The sequence below is a fragment of the Tupaia chinensis genome, unplaced genomic scaffold (assembly GCF_000334495.1).
Source record: "Tupaia chinensis unplaced genomic scaffold, TupChi_1.0 Scaffold000037_18, whole genome shotgun sequence".
NCBI classification, from domain to species: Eukaryota; Metazoa; Chordata; class Mammalia; order Scandentia; family Tupaiidae; genus Tupaia; species Tupaia belangeri.
In genome coordinates, this window is record NW_006159476.1 from 564,506 (window position 1) to 582,528 (window position 18,023).

Below are 18,023 nucleotides of genomic sequence, written 5' to 3' on the forward strand. Positions count from 1 at the left end.
ATTCAGTACAACATGCATCCACAGTCATTATCTTTCTTCGTCCCAAATAGGTTCTCAAATAACTTAATGAACAATTATTACCATCACCAAGCTAATAGCTATAACTTTTCTAGTGGCCACACACCCCCCTGAGAGCAATGAAATGTTCATTTCTGTCCCAGAGAAATTAAGTGCTCAAGTTAGATTGATTTCTTCTCCCCCACACCTGTGTAAGCCCTTTGGATTTTGCTGGATACAGAGGTCCAGCAGGTACTCAGGTGTCCCAGAGCACCTGGGCCTTGGGGTGAAAGCTGCAGCTCCTGTGGGTCCTCGGGGCGAGCCGGAGGAGCCCTTCTGCCACTACATTCGGAGTGGTGCTGGGTGCGATGTGCACATGGTGGTTTTTTGGAATCAGAGTGGGTTGCGATTTTGTTTTTCACCGTTCATAGTCGGTTCATATAGGTTATAGCTGCTCTCTGACTCAACAGGCAGCTGAGCTTCGAGCCTACCTGAAATCCAAAGGAGCAGAGATCTCAGAGGAGAACTCCGAGGGGGGGCTGCATGTCGACCTGGCTCAGATCATCGAGGCCTGTGATGTGTGTCTGAAGGAGGACGACAAAGGTTGGAACTTTCTCTGACTTTTCTTGCTCATCATAAAAGAACCTACACCTAGAATTTTCATGTAAACTATATTTGTATATTTCATATTTCAGATTTAGAACATCTAAGCTCTGTTTTTAGTAGCATGTTTGACTGTGCTCTCACTTTATGGAATCTGTACTCCTAGAAGTCCGCGCACACCGAGCAAGGCTGCTCCCTCTCAGGTGTGCTTCTGCTGAGTGCAGACCTTCCCTGTTCGTGGACTTGACTGAATTAGCCAAGTGGGAGGCGATTTCGAGAATGTAAAAGCCATTCAATTGTTAGGTCGAGTCCCTGTTTTCTGAAATAAAATGAGAAATTTTGAAACCGAGAGTCCTAAATCTTAGTTACAGTGTAAATGTTAAACTTGGTGTAGGATTAATGTCTGTAATATTCGAGAAAGAGTGACTGAATCAGAGTTGACAGCTTTCACTTCTGAATAATTTCCCGTTCGTAGTGCAGTTTCCTCAATTAAGAAAGCACCCTAGCCTGAAGCTAGCAATTCTAAACGATGAAATACTCTCCAGTAAAGATGGGGAGCCTGTGTCCACACCTGCACGCCCACGTGTCTCTGCCCTGGGTCGCGGCCAGAGCCCACATCTTCGACAGCACTCCTTCCTCCTAGCGTGTGGAGTCACTTTGGGAGGCCGGCACATAGCAGGCTGCTCTGGCGTGGACAGGCGTGTGCTGTCTGTGCTCTCCATCCGAGGAGAGGTGGCCACTGGGGCTGGCCCTGGTCCGTGAGCAGCGGCCGCTGTTGGACGGCGGCCCGCTGACGTGTTGGTACTTGCAGATGTGGAGAGCGTGATGAACAGCGTGGTGTCCCTCCTTCTCATCCTGGAGCCGGACAAGCAGGAAGCGCTGATCGAAAGCCTGTGTGAAAAGCTGGTCAAGTTTCGGGAAGGTGAACGCCCGTCCCTGAGGCTGCAGCTGTAAGTGCAGGCGAAGAAGCCCGTCCCCACGCTGTCCTGGCCGCTCCTGCGTCAGCTCCCTTACTCATTACAGGCGGGAGTTCTGCAACGGACTGTTCTGTCCTCAGTCCCCTCGTTGTCATGCGAGGGTGGTGGTCTGCCCAGGGGTGAGAACAGACACTCAGCCCAGTACGGGTTGCCGACCTTGAATCTTTTTTTCTTTTTGTTTTTATTGGAGAGGTTTTCGCTATAGGGCACATGCGCTCACCAGACAGAGAGAGACATAGAGACAGAAAGCGAAAAATCACCCCCCAGGGGGGATGGTCACGCTGCAATCCCTTCTCCTCCATTCTCCTCTCAGGATCTTGGGCACGCACGCACACACGCCCAGCGTGAGTTTTAAGCCACCGGGTCTGGGATGCGAGCCGCGGTCGACTATGTGGGAGTCCAGAGACATAGCCATTACGCTAACTGCTGGTTCCTCTGACCTTGAATCTTGAACCTCGAACTTGGCCTTTCCATTTGTCTGTCTGCCAGGCTGAGCAACCTTTTCCACGGGATGGACAAGAACACGCCTGTGAGGTGCACCGTGTATTGCAGCCTCGTCAAGGTGGCCGCTGCGTGTGGGGCCATCCAGTACATCCCAGCAGAGCTGGAGCGGGTGAGTGCGCTGCCCTGATCGGTCTGGGAGGTGCGTCCTGGTTCCCCGAGACCCGCCGCAGACACCAGCTCTCAATTCGCCAGCTCTGCACTGACCGCCTCCTGTTGGTCTCCCCGCAGGTAAGAAAGTGGATTTCCGACTGGAACCTCAACACTGAGAAAAAGCACACCCTGCTGAGGCTGCTTTACGAGGCCCTCGTGGACTGTAAGAAAAGGTACTGGGCTGCAGTGAGCTCCCGGGTGGGCAGTCTGAGGCCGGCGGGGTGTTTTCTGAAGACAAGGAGGATGCTCGTTTCACTCTGCTCTCTGCAGAGCCGCTGTGAATCTGTGTTTCTGGTTCTGCTAGGTTAAAGACAAGTGCAACAATTAGACACAAAGCTTGCTTTTGTTCTTGAAATGGTGCAGTTGCTAATCCCTGGGTGTCCGCAACTCCAGATTGTACTCACTGAGCACTGGTGGGCTTTGCAGGGTCGCAGGCCTCTCAGGCTCCTATTTAACCTCAAAACTTTACGCCCGAACTATTAATCTTCTGTCTACCCCATTCAGGGTACCTCCCAAATGATAGGTTTGGCCTGGTTTATAGAGTTAGCATCGCTTTTGTTTCGTGAAGGCTATCTTCTTTTGAACTAACTTTTCGATTTCTCTTTTCACATAGGGGCTAAGTACTTCTAGAGAAAGTAACCATTGTCCAGTTTAGTTTACTTGCTCAAATTTTTCCTGGCTTTTGATGCTAGAGTTTTTCAGTGTATTAGAGAAAATCAGCAAGATTAATGTGTCTCTCTCCTTTTTTAACTTTTGCTGGAGTCCATGTGCAAGAGAGGAGAAAGTGAGAAGGCTCCTCCAGGGCAGTGGCCACACCACAGTCCTTCCTCCATTCTTTTCTCGGGATTTTTGACACCACACCTGATGGTTTTTTAAGTTGTTGGGTTCAGGACCCACACCACGCCTCTGGCCATGTGGGATCTAGCCACCCTAACCTCCATGCCATCTGCTGGGCTTCTGTTACAGTAAGTAGTAACTTGTCACATTTCTGCTGTGAGCGTCGAATGTCCTCTTACCTTTGTGAGCAGTTTCATTTGAAGCGGTGACCACAGTGTGCTGCATGCAAGGGACAGTATTCCTGCCAGCTGTCAGGGAGGTGTTGAGAGTGAGTAGCGTAGGACAAGGACCATCTCAAGTGAAGGATATAAACCGTCAAAAAGAGGGACCAGCAGATGGCTTAATACTTATGTTATTGGGCTCCCACATAGTCCATTGTGGTTTGAGTCCCAGACCTGGCAGCTTAAACTCATGCCAGGTGTGTGTGCACCCAAAATCCTGAGCGGAGACTGGAGGAGAAGGGACTGTGGCGTGGACATCCCCCCGGAGGATGATTTCTCACTTTCTGTCTGTCTGATGAGCACACATGCTCTATAGCAGTTATCTAAGAAAAAAGAAAAGGGAAAACCTGCTGGAGAGAGAATCCGTGTTTTACTCCACATTGTAAATGTGCATTCCGACTGCGGGGTCGGGTCTGGGTTTGCCCCAGTGTGACCCCATGTAAGCCACTTCACAAGTCTGCCTGGCCTTGCAGCTCTGAGGGTAGACCGTCCTGCCCAGGGTAGTAGGACAGACGCAGGATCAGCTCACGTGGCGTTCTTGGGATGGGCTTCATGGGTGCGAGAACTCCGGGTCGTCGCTGAGTGAAGCGTCTGTCCCTGTTCTTTCTGTTTTGCCAGTACCCCCTGAGGGTGTTAGACATCATATACCTACCTCAAACCCCACTCCCCTCAAAAATAATTAACCTACTTGATTCAACTTCTGTAACTGCTTTTGCATAAAAATCCTGTACACCTGATGATCGACCCCAGGAGAGGCTGCCCCAAACTTGGGCTGGGGCTGCAGTGCTGCCTCTCGGCCCTGAGCCTCAGGCTGTAGTTGCTGATCTGCTAGTAAAGACTCCCTCCAGCTTTAACCTGGCTTTAGTGGTTGGTCATTCAGTGACACTACAACGTTGGGACTCCAGCAACATAGCCATTACACCAACTGCTGGTCCCTTGGGTCCTGTATTTTTAACGACACACGCAGTCAGTAGGCACTGCAGCCCTCGGCGTCTGGTCTCAGCCTGCGTGGGGACCGCTTCCTTCACGGGCCCTCCTCTGGGCTGGGGACACCATTGCCCTGGTGTTTGCCAGCGTCTTCGGCTCTTCCATGTCAGATACCTGGAAGTTACTCGTCTGTAGCTGCTGTAGTGCTGTTGTTAACTCGGTCTGGGTCCAGGCCCTTCATTCTCCTCCACCTCCCCTCCCCACCTCCCCTCCTCCCCCCGCCCGCTCCCACCATGGGTGACCCGGGCTCTCTGAGCCTCAGCCCTATGTTCAGCTACTCTCTTGCAAGGCCCCACAGGTACCTCTGACTCCACGTGCCCAAACCGAGTTGACCGTGCTCTCCGTCCGTTGTAAGTCCCTGTGCTCCTTGTCAGTGAAGGCAGGAACCCTTCCCGAGTGGGCACCATGGGGACACCGTAGGCTCCCTCTGTTCGCTGTCCCCTTTAGCAAGCAGCCGGCCTGGCCGTCACTGCCTCCTCGGTGACTGAGCGTCATTGGCATTATTTTTATAGGTCTTTTCAGTGATCTCTGTGTCACTCACTGCAAAAACCTCCTTCCCCTGGAATTTTAGCGTACATTCTTTAGGCTTTTATTTTCTTCGGAACGCAGGATTCGTGTGGCGCGTAGTGCTCCTTCAGCACGGCGGCGTGTGGAGGTCGGTGTGCGCGGGGCACGCACTCGGGGAGCTACAGGTCTGCGGTGGCCCTGCTTCATGGACATGGCCATCTCCCTGCCTCACGCACCCACGTGCCCCTTCCCAGGCAGCCCGTTGTCACTCACTGCACAGGAGCACGTCCTGCCCAGGCCGGCCAGGCTGGCACCTGATTCTGCCCGGCCCACGGCGTAGAGGGTTCTCATGTCCAGGGACGGCTGAGAACAATATTAGGAGAGGTGTGCAGCACCCCTGAGGACACTGGGGTTGGAGCTGCCGGTGGGGACAGAGGCAACGGCGTTCCACTGGGTGCAGGCCTACCCGCTGGTCCAAGTGCTCCGGCCAGCCTTTCCCCACCTACTCTCCTGCTTGGGACTCGGGTTGGGAGGTGACCTGGCCCTGAAGGGACACTGCTCTGCGTTGACCGCCTGCTCCTGGCGTGTTGGTGCCGGCGTGGACCCTGGGCAGGCGGTGCTGGGCGACGGAGCCTCGTCCTGTGGGCCCAGGGTGGCGGCTGCTCCAAGCAGGGAGCCGGTAGGGAGTGTAGAGTACTGCTAATTTTTTTTTAAAGAGGTTTTGGCTATAGGGCACATGCGCTCGCCAGACATACAGAGACAGAGAGACAGAAAACGAGAAATCACCCCCCAGGGGGAATGGCCACGCTGTAATCCCTTCTCCTCCATTCTCCTCTCGGGATCTTGGGCACGCACGCACACGTGCCTGGCGTGAGTTTTAAGCCACTGGGTCCGGGACACAAACCACGGTCTACTACGTGGGAGTCCAGCAACATAGCCATTACGCTAACTGCTGGTCCCAGAGTACTGCTAACTTTTAAAAATAAGTGATATAATTGCTACTTTTTTCCTCCTAAGGTTTTTGCCTTAGGGCGTGTGTGCTCGCCAGAAAGACACAGACACAGTGAGAGAGAAAGTGAGAAATCACTCCTGGCGGCATTGGAATGCACGTACAAACGTCTAGCGTGATTTTCAAGCCACCGGATCCAGGGCTCGAACTGTAGTTGGCCATGTGGGAATCCAGTGTGTAACCGCTAAACCATTTGCTGGACTAATTGATAATGATTTTACCTCGGTTGAAGTAAACATGTGGGGCAAAATGTTTCTAGAAAACAAGTGAAGGAAAACTCCATTTCTCATAGTTAGCAAAGCTTTCTGTAACTGATGATCAGTCAATTTAAAGGAAGGGTGAAGAAAAATTTTTCTAAGAGTCCAGATCAAATGAATTTATTTATTCATTTTAGTTTTCACACTGCACCAGAAATTGACTACATTAATAATTTTTTGGGAGCAACTTTTGCTGTAGCGTACTCCATTCTTTCTTGGGGTTTGGGCATGGATGCAGAGGCACCCAGGACTTGAATCACGGTCAGCTGTGCGGGAATCCAGTGACATAACTATTATGCCATCTGCTGGTCCTAGTCACATCCGTAACTGAAAGGTTAGCTTCGTTGGAAGGAATCTTGGGACCAGCAGATGGCATGGTGATTACATTGCAGGACTCCCACATGGTCGACTGCAATTTGAGTCCCAGACCCAGAGGCTTGAAACTCAAGCCAGGCACCTGTGTGTGTGTGTGTGTGTGTGTGTGTGTGTGTGTGTGTGTGTGTGTCTAAAATCCTAAGAGGAGAATGGGTGGCCATCCCTCCAGAGGTGGCTTCTCGCTGTCTTTCTAGAAAGTACCACCAGCTCCCTTCACGGCCCAGAAGAAGTGCCAGGAGGTACTTCTCAGCGGGCAGGTCTCTGCGTACACCTGGTCTGTTCAGAGACTTCCCTGTCTCCTCTGTCTGAAGTAGCCTTGTTCTCACCTTCGTCATTTCAGTGCCTCACTTTTATTCCCTTCCTCGTCAGTTGTTTTTCCTTCATCTTCCCTACCAGAAGAAAAACCCATGACGTTGCCTGGAGGCGGGGACCATGTCTGCCTTGGTCACCATCATCTGCAGCATGGTGCCTGGCACTTAACGCATTTTTAACTGAGGGGCCAGCTGGTGGCATGGTGGTTAATGGGTGAAAGTCGAGTTCCTAAAGTACTGTTTCTTTTTAGTGATGCTGCCTCAAAAGTCATGGTGGAGTTGCTTGGAAGTTACACGGAGGACAATGCTTCCCAGGCACGGGTGGATGCCCACAGGTAACAAGGACCACTACTAAGGAGGGCTTCTCGGCAACCAGGGTGGCCGCCAGCCCGTTACCCAACTCCAGACGTTTGCATCTGCCAGTGAGCCACGCCATTTGAACCATGTGTTCCTTGGCGATTCTAATGTAGGTGCTAAATACTGAATTCAGGATTTGGTGTTGGAAGAACCATAGATTGCATGAAAAATAGCGACGATGCACTGTTGCTGGAACTGGCATAGAAATCCCAGTCTAGGGGTGAGCAGGTGACATAGTGGTTAGGGGGTGGACTCCTACATGGCTGACTGCAGTTCAAGTTCCAGACAGAAAATCACGCCTGGTGGTGTGTGTCCAAAATCCCAGGAGGAGGATTGCGGTGTGGCCGTTCCCCCTGCCCTAGGAGGTGATTTCTCACTTTCCTGCTCACTCTCCAGTGAGTGCATGCGCCCTATGGCAAAAACCTTTAAAAAACAAAAACAATAAAACCCAATATAATAATTAGAACTTAGCCTTGGGTCATTTTATCTAACAGAAAGCATGTAGATGGGGGAAAGTTGGCAGCTTACTAAAAATTAGCCCACTGCTAAATGAAAAGGCCTTTAAACAGCTCTAGATGTAACTAGAGCCGTAAGTCCATGAGACAGTGATTGTGAACCTTCTTTGTGGGTTGCTGCGTCTGCAGACCCCTGCGTTAAGAAATTGGGGAAAGGTTGTTAGTGGCAGTGAGGCGGACAGCCTGTGCTCAGACCTCACCCACCTCAGCACAGTTACTTTTCCTGTCAGAGCCATCCCTCACTGATAAAGTGGGCACAACGGTACTGTGTCCCACGTTGTAGCCATGCGTGAGGTGTGTGTGCCAGCACTCCAGGTGTGCACAGGGAGGCACCGCCCCTCGGTCACTGCTCTTGGGCACGTTCCTGTTTACAACCATCTCATTTCATTTTGTTAAGACTGATACACCCGATATGCAACCAGTATCTTTTGTTACGATGTGTATGTTAGATAGATATTTTACGGATTGAATACATGTCGTGTTCTGTAAAGAGTGAAAGGATTTGAAGCCTCTGAGCTTGCATTTTTGTTTCCTACTTAAGGTGCATCGTGCGAGCACTGAAAGATCCAAATGCGTTTCTTTTTGACCATCTTCTTACTTTAAAGCCAGTCAAGTTTTTGGAAGGCGAGCTCATTCATGATGTAAGTCGTCGCTCCTGAACCGTGAGAATGTGCTCTTTCGTCGGTCTTGCATCCTGAAGCCCCGCTCTGTTCTTTGCATTAATGCATGTGATATTGGAGCTGTCTGGCGAGATGGGAACTGGGCGCTCTTTTTGTATTGGGAAGAGACTGGCCCGTGGCTCTTCCTGTCATCCCCTCGCTTGCCTGGCCATTGTGGACATAGATCATACGAAGCCCTTTTCATTACTTCCTGCCACTAATGCCAGTGAAGATAAATCTGATATTTAGACGCACAGACACTTTCCAGGTGCAAGCATAAATATATTTGGGGTAACTTTCCATTTGGACAGCACCGCTCACGACTCTGGTGTTCACTGGTGGTTCTTTCTCCAGGTGTGCCACATGGGAACGCCAGTGGGTAGTGATTTGCCACAGCAGGTGGTATTTCTGTACTGAACGAGTTGTAGGCGTCAGTTTCTCAGAAATATCTTGAAGTTAACTCTTGATTTTTGCACTGATGGCTTCTTTTTTCATCCCTTACCTGTGTAGCTCCTAACCATTTTTGTGAGTGCTAAATTGGCATCGTATGTCAAGTTTTACCAGAATAATAAAGACTTCATTGATTCACTTGGTAAGTTTTGGGAGCTGCTCTCTGAGGAATGGGGGACATGTCACTCCAGAACAGTAACAGTTACGCATCACGAGGTCCAGCAGGTACAGTGTGGCTTCATTGTAAATGATCCCAACGTGCGTGTAGATCAATGCCCCCACACTGGGCTGGCGGTTTAAACGAGGACTCCATCCTCATGAGGGTGGCCCCAGAGCACAGTGGTCAGGTGCTGTGTATGGGGAGCAGCCAGGGCACAAAAGTATGATGCCCCCGATCCTGACGGGATGGAGATGGAGGAAGAGGGACTGCAGCCTGGCCACACCCTGTTGGCGGCGCCTCCTCTCTCTCTCTCTCTTACCCACGTGCCCTCTGACAACTGAAAAGAGCACACGGGAATGGCTGCTGGGGCAGGAAGCAGCACTTGTGGCAGCATGCAAGTCCATTTTTAAAATTCGGGGATGGGATGAGAATCACCGTTATTTTGAAATAATGGCGACTTAGAAGTCATCGTGGTTGTTTGAGAGAGAGATTTTTGCTATAGGGCGCACGTACTATTACGATGTGTATGTTAGATATTTTACGGATTGAATACATGTCGTGTTCTGTAAAGAGTGAAAGGATTTGAAGCCTCTGAGCTTGCATTTTTGTTTCCTACTTAAGGTGCATCGTGCGAGCACTGAAAGATCCAAATGCGTTTCTTTTTGACCATCTTCTTACTTTAAAGCCAGTCAAGTTTTTGGAAGGCGAGCTCATTCATGATGTAAGTCGTCGCTCCTGAACCGTGAGAATGTGCTCTTTCGTCGGTCTTGCATCCTGAAGCCCCGCTCTGTTCTTTGCATTAATGCATGTGATATTGGAGCTGTCTGGCGAGATGGGAACTGGGCGCTCTTTTTGTATTGGGAAGAGACTGGCCCGTGGCTCTTCCTGTCATCCCCTCGCTTGCCTGGCCATTGTGGACATAGATCATACGAAGCCCTTTTCATTACTTCCTGCCACTAATGCCAGTGAAGATAAATCTGATATTTAGACGCACAGACACTTTCCAGGTGCAAGCATAAATATATTTGGGGTAACTTTCCATTTGGACAGCACCGCTCACGACTCTGGTGTTCACTGGTGGTTCTTTCTCCAGGTGTGCCACATGGGAACGCCAGTGGGTAGTGATTTGCCACAGCAGGTGGTATTTCTGTACTGAACGAGTTGTAGGCGTCAGTTTCTCAGAAATATCTTGAAGTTAACTCTTGATTTTTGCACTGATGGCTTCTTTTTTCATCCCTTACCTGTGTAGCTCCTAACCATTTTTGTGAGTGCTAAATTGGCATCGTATGTCAAGTTTTACCAGAATAATAAAGACTTCATTGATTCACTTGGTAAGTTTTGGGAGCTGCTCTCTGAGGAATGGGGGACATGTCACTCCAGAACAGTAACAGTTACGCATCACGAGGTCCAGCAGGTACAGTGTGGCTTCATTGTAAATGATCCCAACGTGCGTGTAGATCAATGCCCCCACACTGGGCTGGCGGTTTAAACGAGGACTCCATCCTCATGAGGGTGGCCCCAGAGCACAGTGGTCAGGTGCTGTGTATGGGGAGCAGCCAGGGCACAAAAGTATGATGCCCCCGATCCTGACGGGATGGAGATGGAGGAAGAGGGACTGCAGCCTGGCCACACCCTGTTGGCGGCGCCTCCTCTCTCTCTCTCTCTTACCCACGTGCCCTCTGACAACTGAAAAGAGCACACGGGAATGGCTGCTGGGGCAGGAAGCAGCACTTGTGGCAGCATGCAAGTCCATTTTTAAAATTCGGGGATGGGATGAGAATCACCGTTATTTTGAAATAATGGCGACTTAGAAGTCATCGTGGTTGTTTGAGAGAGAGATTTTTGCTATAGGGCGCACGTACTAGCCAGAGAGACAGAAAGTGAGGAATCACCCCCGGGGGAATGGCCACACTGCAATCCCTTTTTCTCTGTTTTCCTCTTGGGATTTTTGGGCACGCACACTCACGCGCCCGGACACGGGTTTCAAGTCACTGGGTCTGGGACTCAAACTATGGTCAGCCACATGGGAGTCCTTTGCCTTAATCACTCCCTCACCTGCTAGCTCCTGGAAGTAATTAAGAGCTGAAAAAAAACTGATGATTAATAGCACTTGCTTAAGCTCAGCATCCCTGTTTAAAATAAATTCGTTTCTTATTCCTTAGCTTCATGGTGACATAGTCGGTATCTTTTTAAAGACGTCAATAAACTGTAACAGATAGGTTTTCTGTCTCATGTGTTACGTCATCAGAGAGTCATGACATTTTTCTATGCAAAAATGCATCATGACTTTCTGACAACCCAATAGTATTCTGTGAATGGATCTCATACTTCCCGCCCTGGATAAAAAACAAAGTACAGAAGTAAACAGCACCAGAAAATAGATGTGAGAGGTGGAATTAGAAATGGGGATGCGTCTGTGGTTTTACGTGATAATAAAGCTTTCCTCCCTTTTGCTAAAGACGGAAGAGTAGGCTGAATTTCTGACTTTTACCTGTGGATTTTCTTGTCTAGCACATCAGAATTCAGTTAATCTTTACCAAATTTAATTGAATTTTAATTTACTCTCCTTGAGCAGGCCTCATGTTCAGTATTTTAATTTCCTTCTGGAGCATGTTTTCAACATACTAAAATTATAAAAAAAAAAAAGTAGAGGAGACCTGCACTGAACAGGTTTTAAGTGTTGTAAAACTACTATTTTGGTCAGTGAAATCAACTATAAACTAATGTGCTTTGTTTTCCTGGGGAGTAATCAAAATACATCCGAAGTTGATTATATTTTCCACATTAAAATTGAATAATAATTATTATTTCTGATTGTTGGTGATAAAGATGAAGAGACCAATTAATCTGCTTTGATTAAACTTAGTACTCAATTTGGCAACCGTTAATTTTGTAAATTTTGTGCAGCCATTCGGATTGGGAAGATTGACTTATTCTGACATAATAAGGCATTTAAAATAAACCAGTATCAGTCCGTGCCCACGCGCGTGTGGCTTGCCGGGTGCACTAGACCTGGGAACCACACTCTGCCCAGTTAATGTGTTTGGCAGCACGAAGCTGTGATGGAATGTTAATGTCAGCACCCTCTTTATTTAGCACCAAGGAAGGGTAGTAATTAACACTCGGACACTCCCCCGCTGATGTGTAATTGACTGTTGCAAAGGAGCACTGGCTCATAAGCTAGTGCACGCATCCAAATTGCGTTTTCTGTACTGCAGCATTTTAAGACGGGTCAGTGACAATGCAGAAATTGCTCAATGATGCACATTTTTTTATTACTGCATTAAGGTTTTGACATATTAGTAATGAATAAATGTTTCCATAAAATTAGATTTTTTATAACTTTAGAGTTGAAATATGATACCAGCACTGTGACTTCAGACAAGGAGAGTCCTCGAGGCTTCTGGTTTGGTTCTTTGTTTCAGAGTAGTGACTTCCAACGTCAGTGTGATGTGCTTAATATCAATTAGATGCAGGTTTCCATGTGGAAAATAAATAATGCTTTTATGTAATTCATTCTAGTAAAAATCTTTCTCTGACAAGTTTTTAATACATGATAAGCTTGTAGCTTCAGAGTTGTAATAGATTTCATTTGAAGAGTATAATCACATTTTAGAAATCTCAGGAGTTGCTTCATTTTCATGTATTGAAAGAATTGTCCACGCCTGTGGAACTGGGAGCATGAAGACATTTTTGAGACTTATTACTACTTATTCTCAGATACAGAAAATTCATAGCATTGCCAATTTATTGAGTTGCCTTTTGTTTCTTGAACATCTGTGCAAATTAATGCTCTTTCATTAGAAATGTGTTTAAGCTACTTTGGGGGAGCCATTTTATTAAATGTCTCTATTTTCGGTTGTAGATGTATTAGATGTGCAGCTGCAAGTCTGGTTACAGATGTGTCCATTTCCACAGGTGGCATGAGTTTGTCACAACATTTCTTTGTATTAACACCGACACTGTGGGCCACCAACAGCATTACCTGGTGTCAGCAGAATTGCCCTAACATGTCCACGTGTAACCTGGTGTTATCCACTTGTACCTCTGGCTTCGGAAAGTTAATCAGCATCTAATTTGCATTTGTTAATTAGGGTTAATGTGCACTAATTGATTTTTTGATGCTTGTAGGCTTCCATTAAACCCAGTTAGCAATACTTGTGTACCTCATTCATTTGAGTTATGATGATCATGTTTTTGTTGAATCTGTGCCAAATAGGAAACCTGTGTCGTAATTACAGCTAATTAAGAGATGATCATGCTCTACATTAATGGGCTTTCCTAGTCTTCCACTGATACATGAATGTTGTAAATTTCAAATTTATGGCATGCTTACAAAACTTTTTTGAGTGTGCAAACTTGGAGATTCTGATTTTTTTTTTTTTTTTTTTGAGAGGTTTTTGCTATAGGGCGCATGTGCTCGCCAGACAGACAGAGAGAGACATAGAGACAGAAAGCAAGAAATCACCCCCCAGAGGGGATGGTCACACCACAATCCCTTCTCCTCTCAGGATCTTGGGCACGCACACACACGTGCCTGGTGTGAGTTTTAAGCCACTGGGTCCGGGATGCGAACTGCGGTTGACTATGTGGGAGTCCAGCGACATAGCCATTACACTAACTGCTGGTTCCTGAGATTCTGAATTTCCAGAGGGCACATGATTGCCATTGCTAAGTTTGTGTAATGTGAAAGTTTAGAGAAAAGGAATGCATAAATAGATCTAGATTCGCTTTAGAAATGTTTTTAAAATGATAGGTTAGCATAACAAGTATATATATTACATCTATATGTGTGTGTGTATTGTAATTCTGCTTCTTCCCGGGACCAGGTCATTATTTGGGTATGTAGGCTTTGCAAATATGCATCCTGTACGTAACCCGTTATCTTGAAAATGAACCTCTGTTCCAGGTCTCACTGCCACTGTGTGACTGCCGATCAGTCGTGTCATCTCTTAGCTCACTGTGTTTTTTCTTCTCTTTTCCTTTTTATGCAGAGAGGCAGGCATCTTCAGTAGGGTTTCATACCACGATCCCTCCCGCCACTTCACCCAGGTGGGATCGCGGTGTGTGCACCCAGCGTGTACAGGCTGACTTGGGAGCAGCCACACCCCAAGCTGTCAGAGGCTTTTGAGTCTGGGTCTTCAGTTTTGTTTTTTAAAGTGAAAGTACTAGGACTAGGTTGGTAAGTTTCCTTCTAGAAGTTGAGTTTGTGATTTGAGTAATTATATGTTTTATTAGAAATCATAATATGAAAACTGAATTATTTGTATGATTTTTTACTTTTTCTTTATAAAGACCAAGTGTCACTGTCGGGTTTTATCTAGTGCTAACCATACTGGGCCTGTAACTGCCAAATGACAAACACACTTTGGCAGTTTGAAGTTTTAATCTAAAGTGACCCAACGGGAAAGGCAGTGTGTCCCTAACTGGTTATGGGCAGGAAGGTGTAACCTCTCCATGTAGTGGTGACAATTCACAGTGAGCAGGGGCAGGCCCTGTGTGTTGAGATGAGGAGTTATGAGTGAAAATAAGCTTAGGTGTTTGATTAAATAGAAAATGTTCTTATGAAATGTAATTTCTATGTTTATCTCCTAAAATGTATAAATATAAAAGGTGTAAGGTGTATAAAACCTTTAGAGCCTGTCACCCACGGCACTGTAGCAGTAATAAAGGCGTGTAGCTCTAGAAGGATAAGGTCGATGCTCTAACTTCATGACGGGTCGGCTTACGGCCGCACATATAGGAAGCGTCATCACAGTGTTACCCTGTATGTGCCTGAACATGGCGACTTGCACAGAGTAACGCACAGCTCTCTGGTTAGAAAGGCTGCTCATCATGCTTCACTGTCACGTTCCTCAGGCCTGCTGCATGAACAGAATATGGCCAAAATGAGACTGCTTACTTTTATGGGAATGGCTGTGGAAAACAAAGAAATTTCTTTTGATACGATGCAGCAAGAACTTCAGATTGGAGCTGATGACGTCGAGGCATTTGTTATTGATGGTAAATCTAATAGAACCTGTTTATATCTACAATTTCTCTTCTGTGTGGAAAGCAGTAACATTTCTCTCTTGAAACCAAGCCTTATGCTAATAGAGCTAGGTCCTTTGTATAGATGTCTTTGTTTGGCAGATAAGCAGGTATGCAGGGGTCTTCAAAAATTCATGGAAAATGCATGTTAGGAAAAACTATATAGGTTTAAAATTTTATTTGCACCAAAATAAACTCGTGCTTTAATTCCATTTTCTGTGAATTTTCTTAAGTACCCTTGTATTTGTAGTAAAGTAAAAATCAATGAAAATAAGTTACTAGGTGTTTTTGGTGTATTTTCTCTCCTTTGAGATCACAGGCAGCGATCTTTATGCAGCCTATTATACATCACGGTTAAGAGCTCAGACTTGAAGATCACATAGCTTAGGACCAGGTCTTCCTCTGAACAGGAAGGTCTGAGTTCATCCAGAACAGCCTGCGAGAGTGCTTCTGTGCTTCTGAGGGTGAAGCGAATTGACGGGGGAAAGCCTAGTGCCTGCAGTAGCAGATGGCCTGCGAGTGTCAACATTACCAGTGTTTCGTTAGTCTAGAGATGGGATGTACTTCCCCAGTAGTTGCATTTTTAAGTGACTTAACTTTATCTGGATTTTTTCTGAGCTTTTTAAGCCTGAAAGCTGGGGGATTGTATAATTAAGATGAATAAAATGTACAGAACTATTGGCATGGTTTCTTGTGTGATCTTAAGCCTCCAACAGTCCTACAAGGAAATAGCATCTCATTAGGAAATTAGTTCCCCCCCTCCCCAAATGTGATTTTAGGGGAGAACATCTAGAGTTTTAAAAAACTGGGTAACATTGATTTAATCTAGATCGGCCCAGCAGCCACAGGGTAAATGCATGGCCGCCTTCCTCTGGGTGGTATCATATTGCTTTGTTTATTGGATTGAAACAGCCAGTTTGTTAAAATAATGCTGGAGAAACTGTAAGGTTTTGTAGTCAGTTGGTCACATCTTAGTTGTTTTTCTTGGAAATTGTCCTAATAACATATCATGTAAAAATCTTTTTTCAGCGGTAAGAACTAAAATGGTCTACTGCAAAATTGATCAAACCCAGCGAAAAGTAGTTGTCAGGTGAGACATTCACTATTTTGCAGCATTTTGTAGGACAGTTTCATTTGTTCCAATTATTTCATTTAAATGTTTAGAGAACCAAGGTGGAGTGCGTATCAGTTGACTGTAGTTAAATAGTTGCTATTTATCATAATTTTATTAAAGTTCAGACTGAATGTGATTAGCTTATTTAATGAAAGAGTCCTATTTTCCAGCACATTTCATTTAATGGCTGAGCATTGGCTAGAATACTAATGACTTTTACATCTGCTTTATATAGTTCAAGAGAATTGAAGGTTCAGGATCTTTATGGTAAAGATTTAAAAAAAAAAAAAATTGATCCTTAAAATTCTCTCAGAATTCCAAATTACGTCTTCTGTGCATATTTAGCCTTGCTTTTAGCCAGATTCAAGTGTGCAGTATGAGTAAAGAGCAGCAATGGCTGAAAGGCTGATTAACCCTTTGTCTTTATTTTTCCATTTTAGTCATAGCACACACCGGACATTCGGGAAACAACAGTGGCAGCAACTGTATGACACACTCAATGCCTGGAAGCAGAACTTGAACAAAGTGAAGAACAGCCTTCTGAGTCTTTCTGATACCTGAGTTGTTAGGTGTTTAATTTTGTTCATTTGGGAGGGGAAAACCCCAAATCACAGTAAAATGTTATGAACTAAAACTTGCCTAGTCTGGACATTTATCATCTCAAAAAGTAAAATCAAATTCCAGGGGATACGAAGTAATTGCTGGTGAAGGGCTGCTGGGTAAGTTCTGTTCTGTAAGGACAGAAGGGCCCCACTTTGAAGAAAGGCTCTACAAAGGGAAGACAAATTTAAAGGGGAATAATTGGGTGCTGACGGCAAGCTATAATTACAGGGCAGCTATCTTAAATGACGCGTTTGCAGAGCAGATACAAAACAGTAACATCAGGCAGTCTGGAAGAATGAGGACAGTTGTGAAACTTAAGGTGTACTGCAAGTCATTTCGTTCTAGTAGAAACAGTATTTTGGTGCATGGTTCACCACTGCAGGCATTAATCTGTCTTTTCCAACATCTCTTCTGCTTTTCTTTTTTTAGGTTGGTTGTCGTTTTCTAAGCTTAAGAACTTTTCGATTTCATTTATTTCTTTTGTTAGGAGGCTCTGCCAGTCGTCTTCACAGGGAGAAGAGGCAGCCAGATCAGTAACGGCTTCAAACTTGGTTGCCTGCAAGTGGCTTTGTAACAGAGTAGACTTCACAGGCTTTGTTTGCACCTAGGAAAGATCAGACTTGTTTTACCATTGAAATGACTGTACAAAAGGCTATAAATAAAATCCATTAAGCCTCTGCAGTCACAGTATGTGATAAATGTACCATCTTTTTGGCTGATTTCCAACTGCCTTACTACTTTTGATAACAAATCTATACAATTGTCATTTTGTAGGCTTATGTAGTAGCTCTTCAAAGTCTCTGACGTATTCCAGGGATAACCACAGATGGTTTCTAAAAGGTTTGGAGCTTACACTGAGATAAAAGACAATTAAAACAATGCAGATAAAAATCTATTTGTCTTCTGCTCCCTTCCCACACAAGCCTTTGTTTTCAAAGCTAGATGAAAATTAAAAATGTGACCGGAAATAAGCTACAGAAACTGCCTTTGCCTTGGGTCCCCTTCCCACTTGAGCACCATTGTTGAAGAGCAGGAAGGAGCATTGAGGGCTTGGAAGCTGGCATGTTTCCAAGGCACTGCGTTGGGCACACTCAGCATGCTGTGTTCTTAAAAAAGAACTTTTAAGATATTTTTCTGATAACAAAATACTTGCTGTAAATTTAGGAAATGAAGAAAAGTATAAAAGTGAAAATCATCAGTAACCCGTTACCCAGCAATACCTGTCAACATTGATACTGTTTGCTGTTAAGTCCATTTTGGCATATTTGCTCATTCTAAAGAATTTTATTTCTTGTTTTTTCCTCTGAGCAGTTTCCTAGGTCACTGAAATTTTTATTAACAATTGTCAGCATCTACTAAGTACTCCCTGTTACGGATGTGTGATGATTTAACTATCTCCT

The 18,023-nt window shown here is 45.9% G+C and overlaps 2 protein-coding genes across 2 annotated transcripts in view; one reads left to right on the forward strand and one right to left on the reverse strand.

The window, feature by feature from the left end:
* Positions 1-467: 467 nt before the first annotated feature.
* Positions 468-16,654, forward strand: EIF3M (eukaryotic translation initiation factor 3 subunit M; the record flags this gene model as incomplete). The annotated part of the gene is given in 10 exon segments (XM_014587993.1): positions 468-600; positions 1,412-1,550; positions 2,067-2,190; positions 2,310-2,404; positions 6,987-7,070; positions 8,149-8,248; positions 8,777-8,858; positions 14,736-14,879; positions 15,936-15,996; positions 16,461-16,654. Coding segments are annotated over 10 exon segments (1,083 nt in total), but the record flags the coding sequence as incomplete, so codon positions are not given.
* Positions 16,593-18,023, reverse strand: part of CCDC73 (coiled-coil domain containing 73) — a 130,308-nt gene continuing 128,877 nt past the window's right edge. Inside the window, exon 18 of the mRNA XM_027771861.1 lies at positions 16,593-17,227. Coding sequence (XP_027627662.1) covers positions 17,009-17,227 — 219 coding nt within the window. The 3' untranslated portion in view covers positions 16,593-17,008. The remainder of the gene's footprint in view (positions 17,228-18,023) is intronic.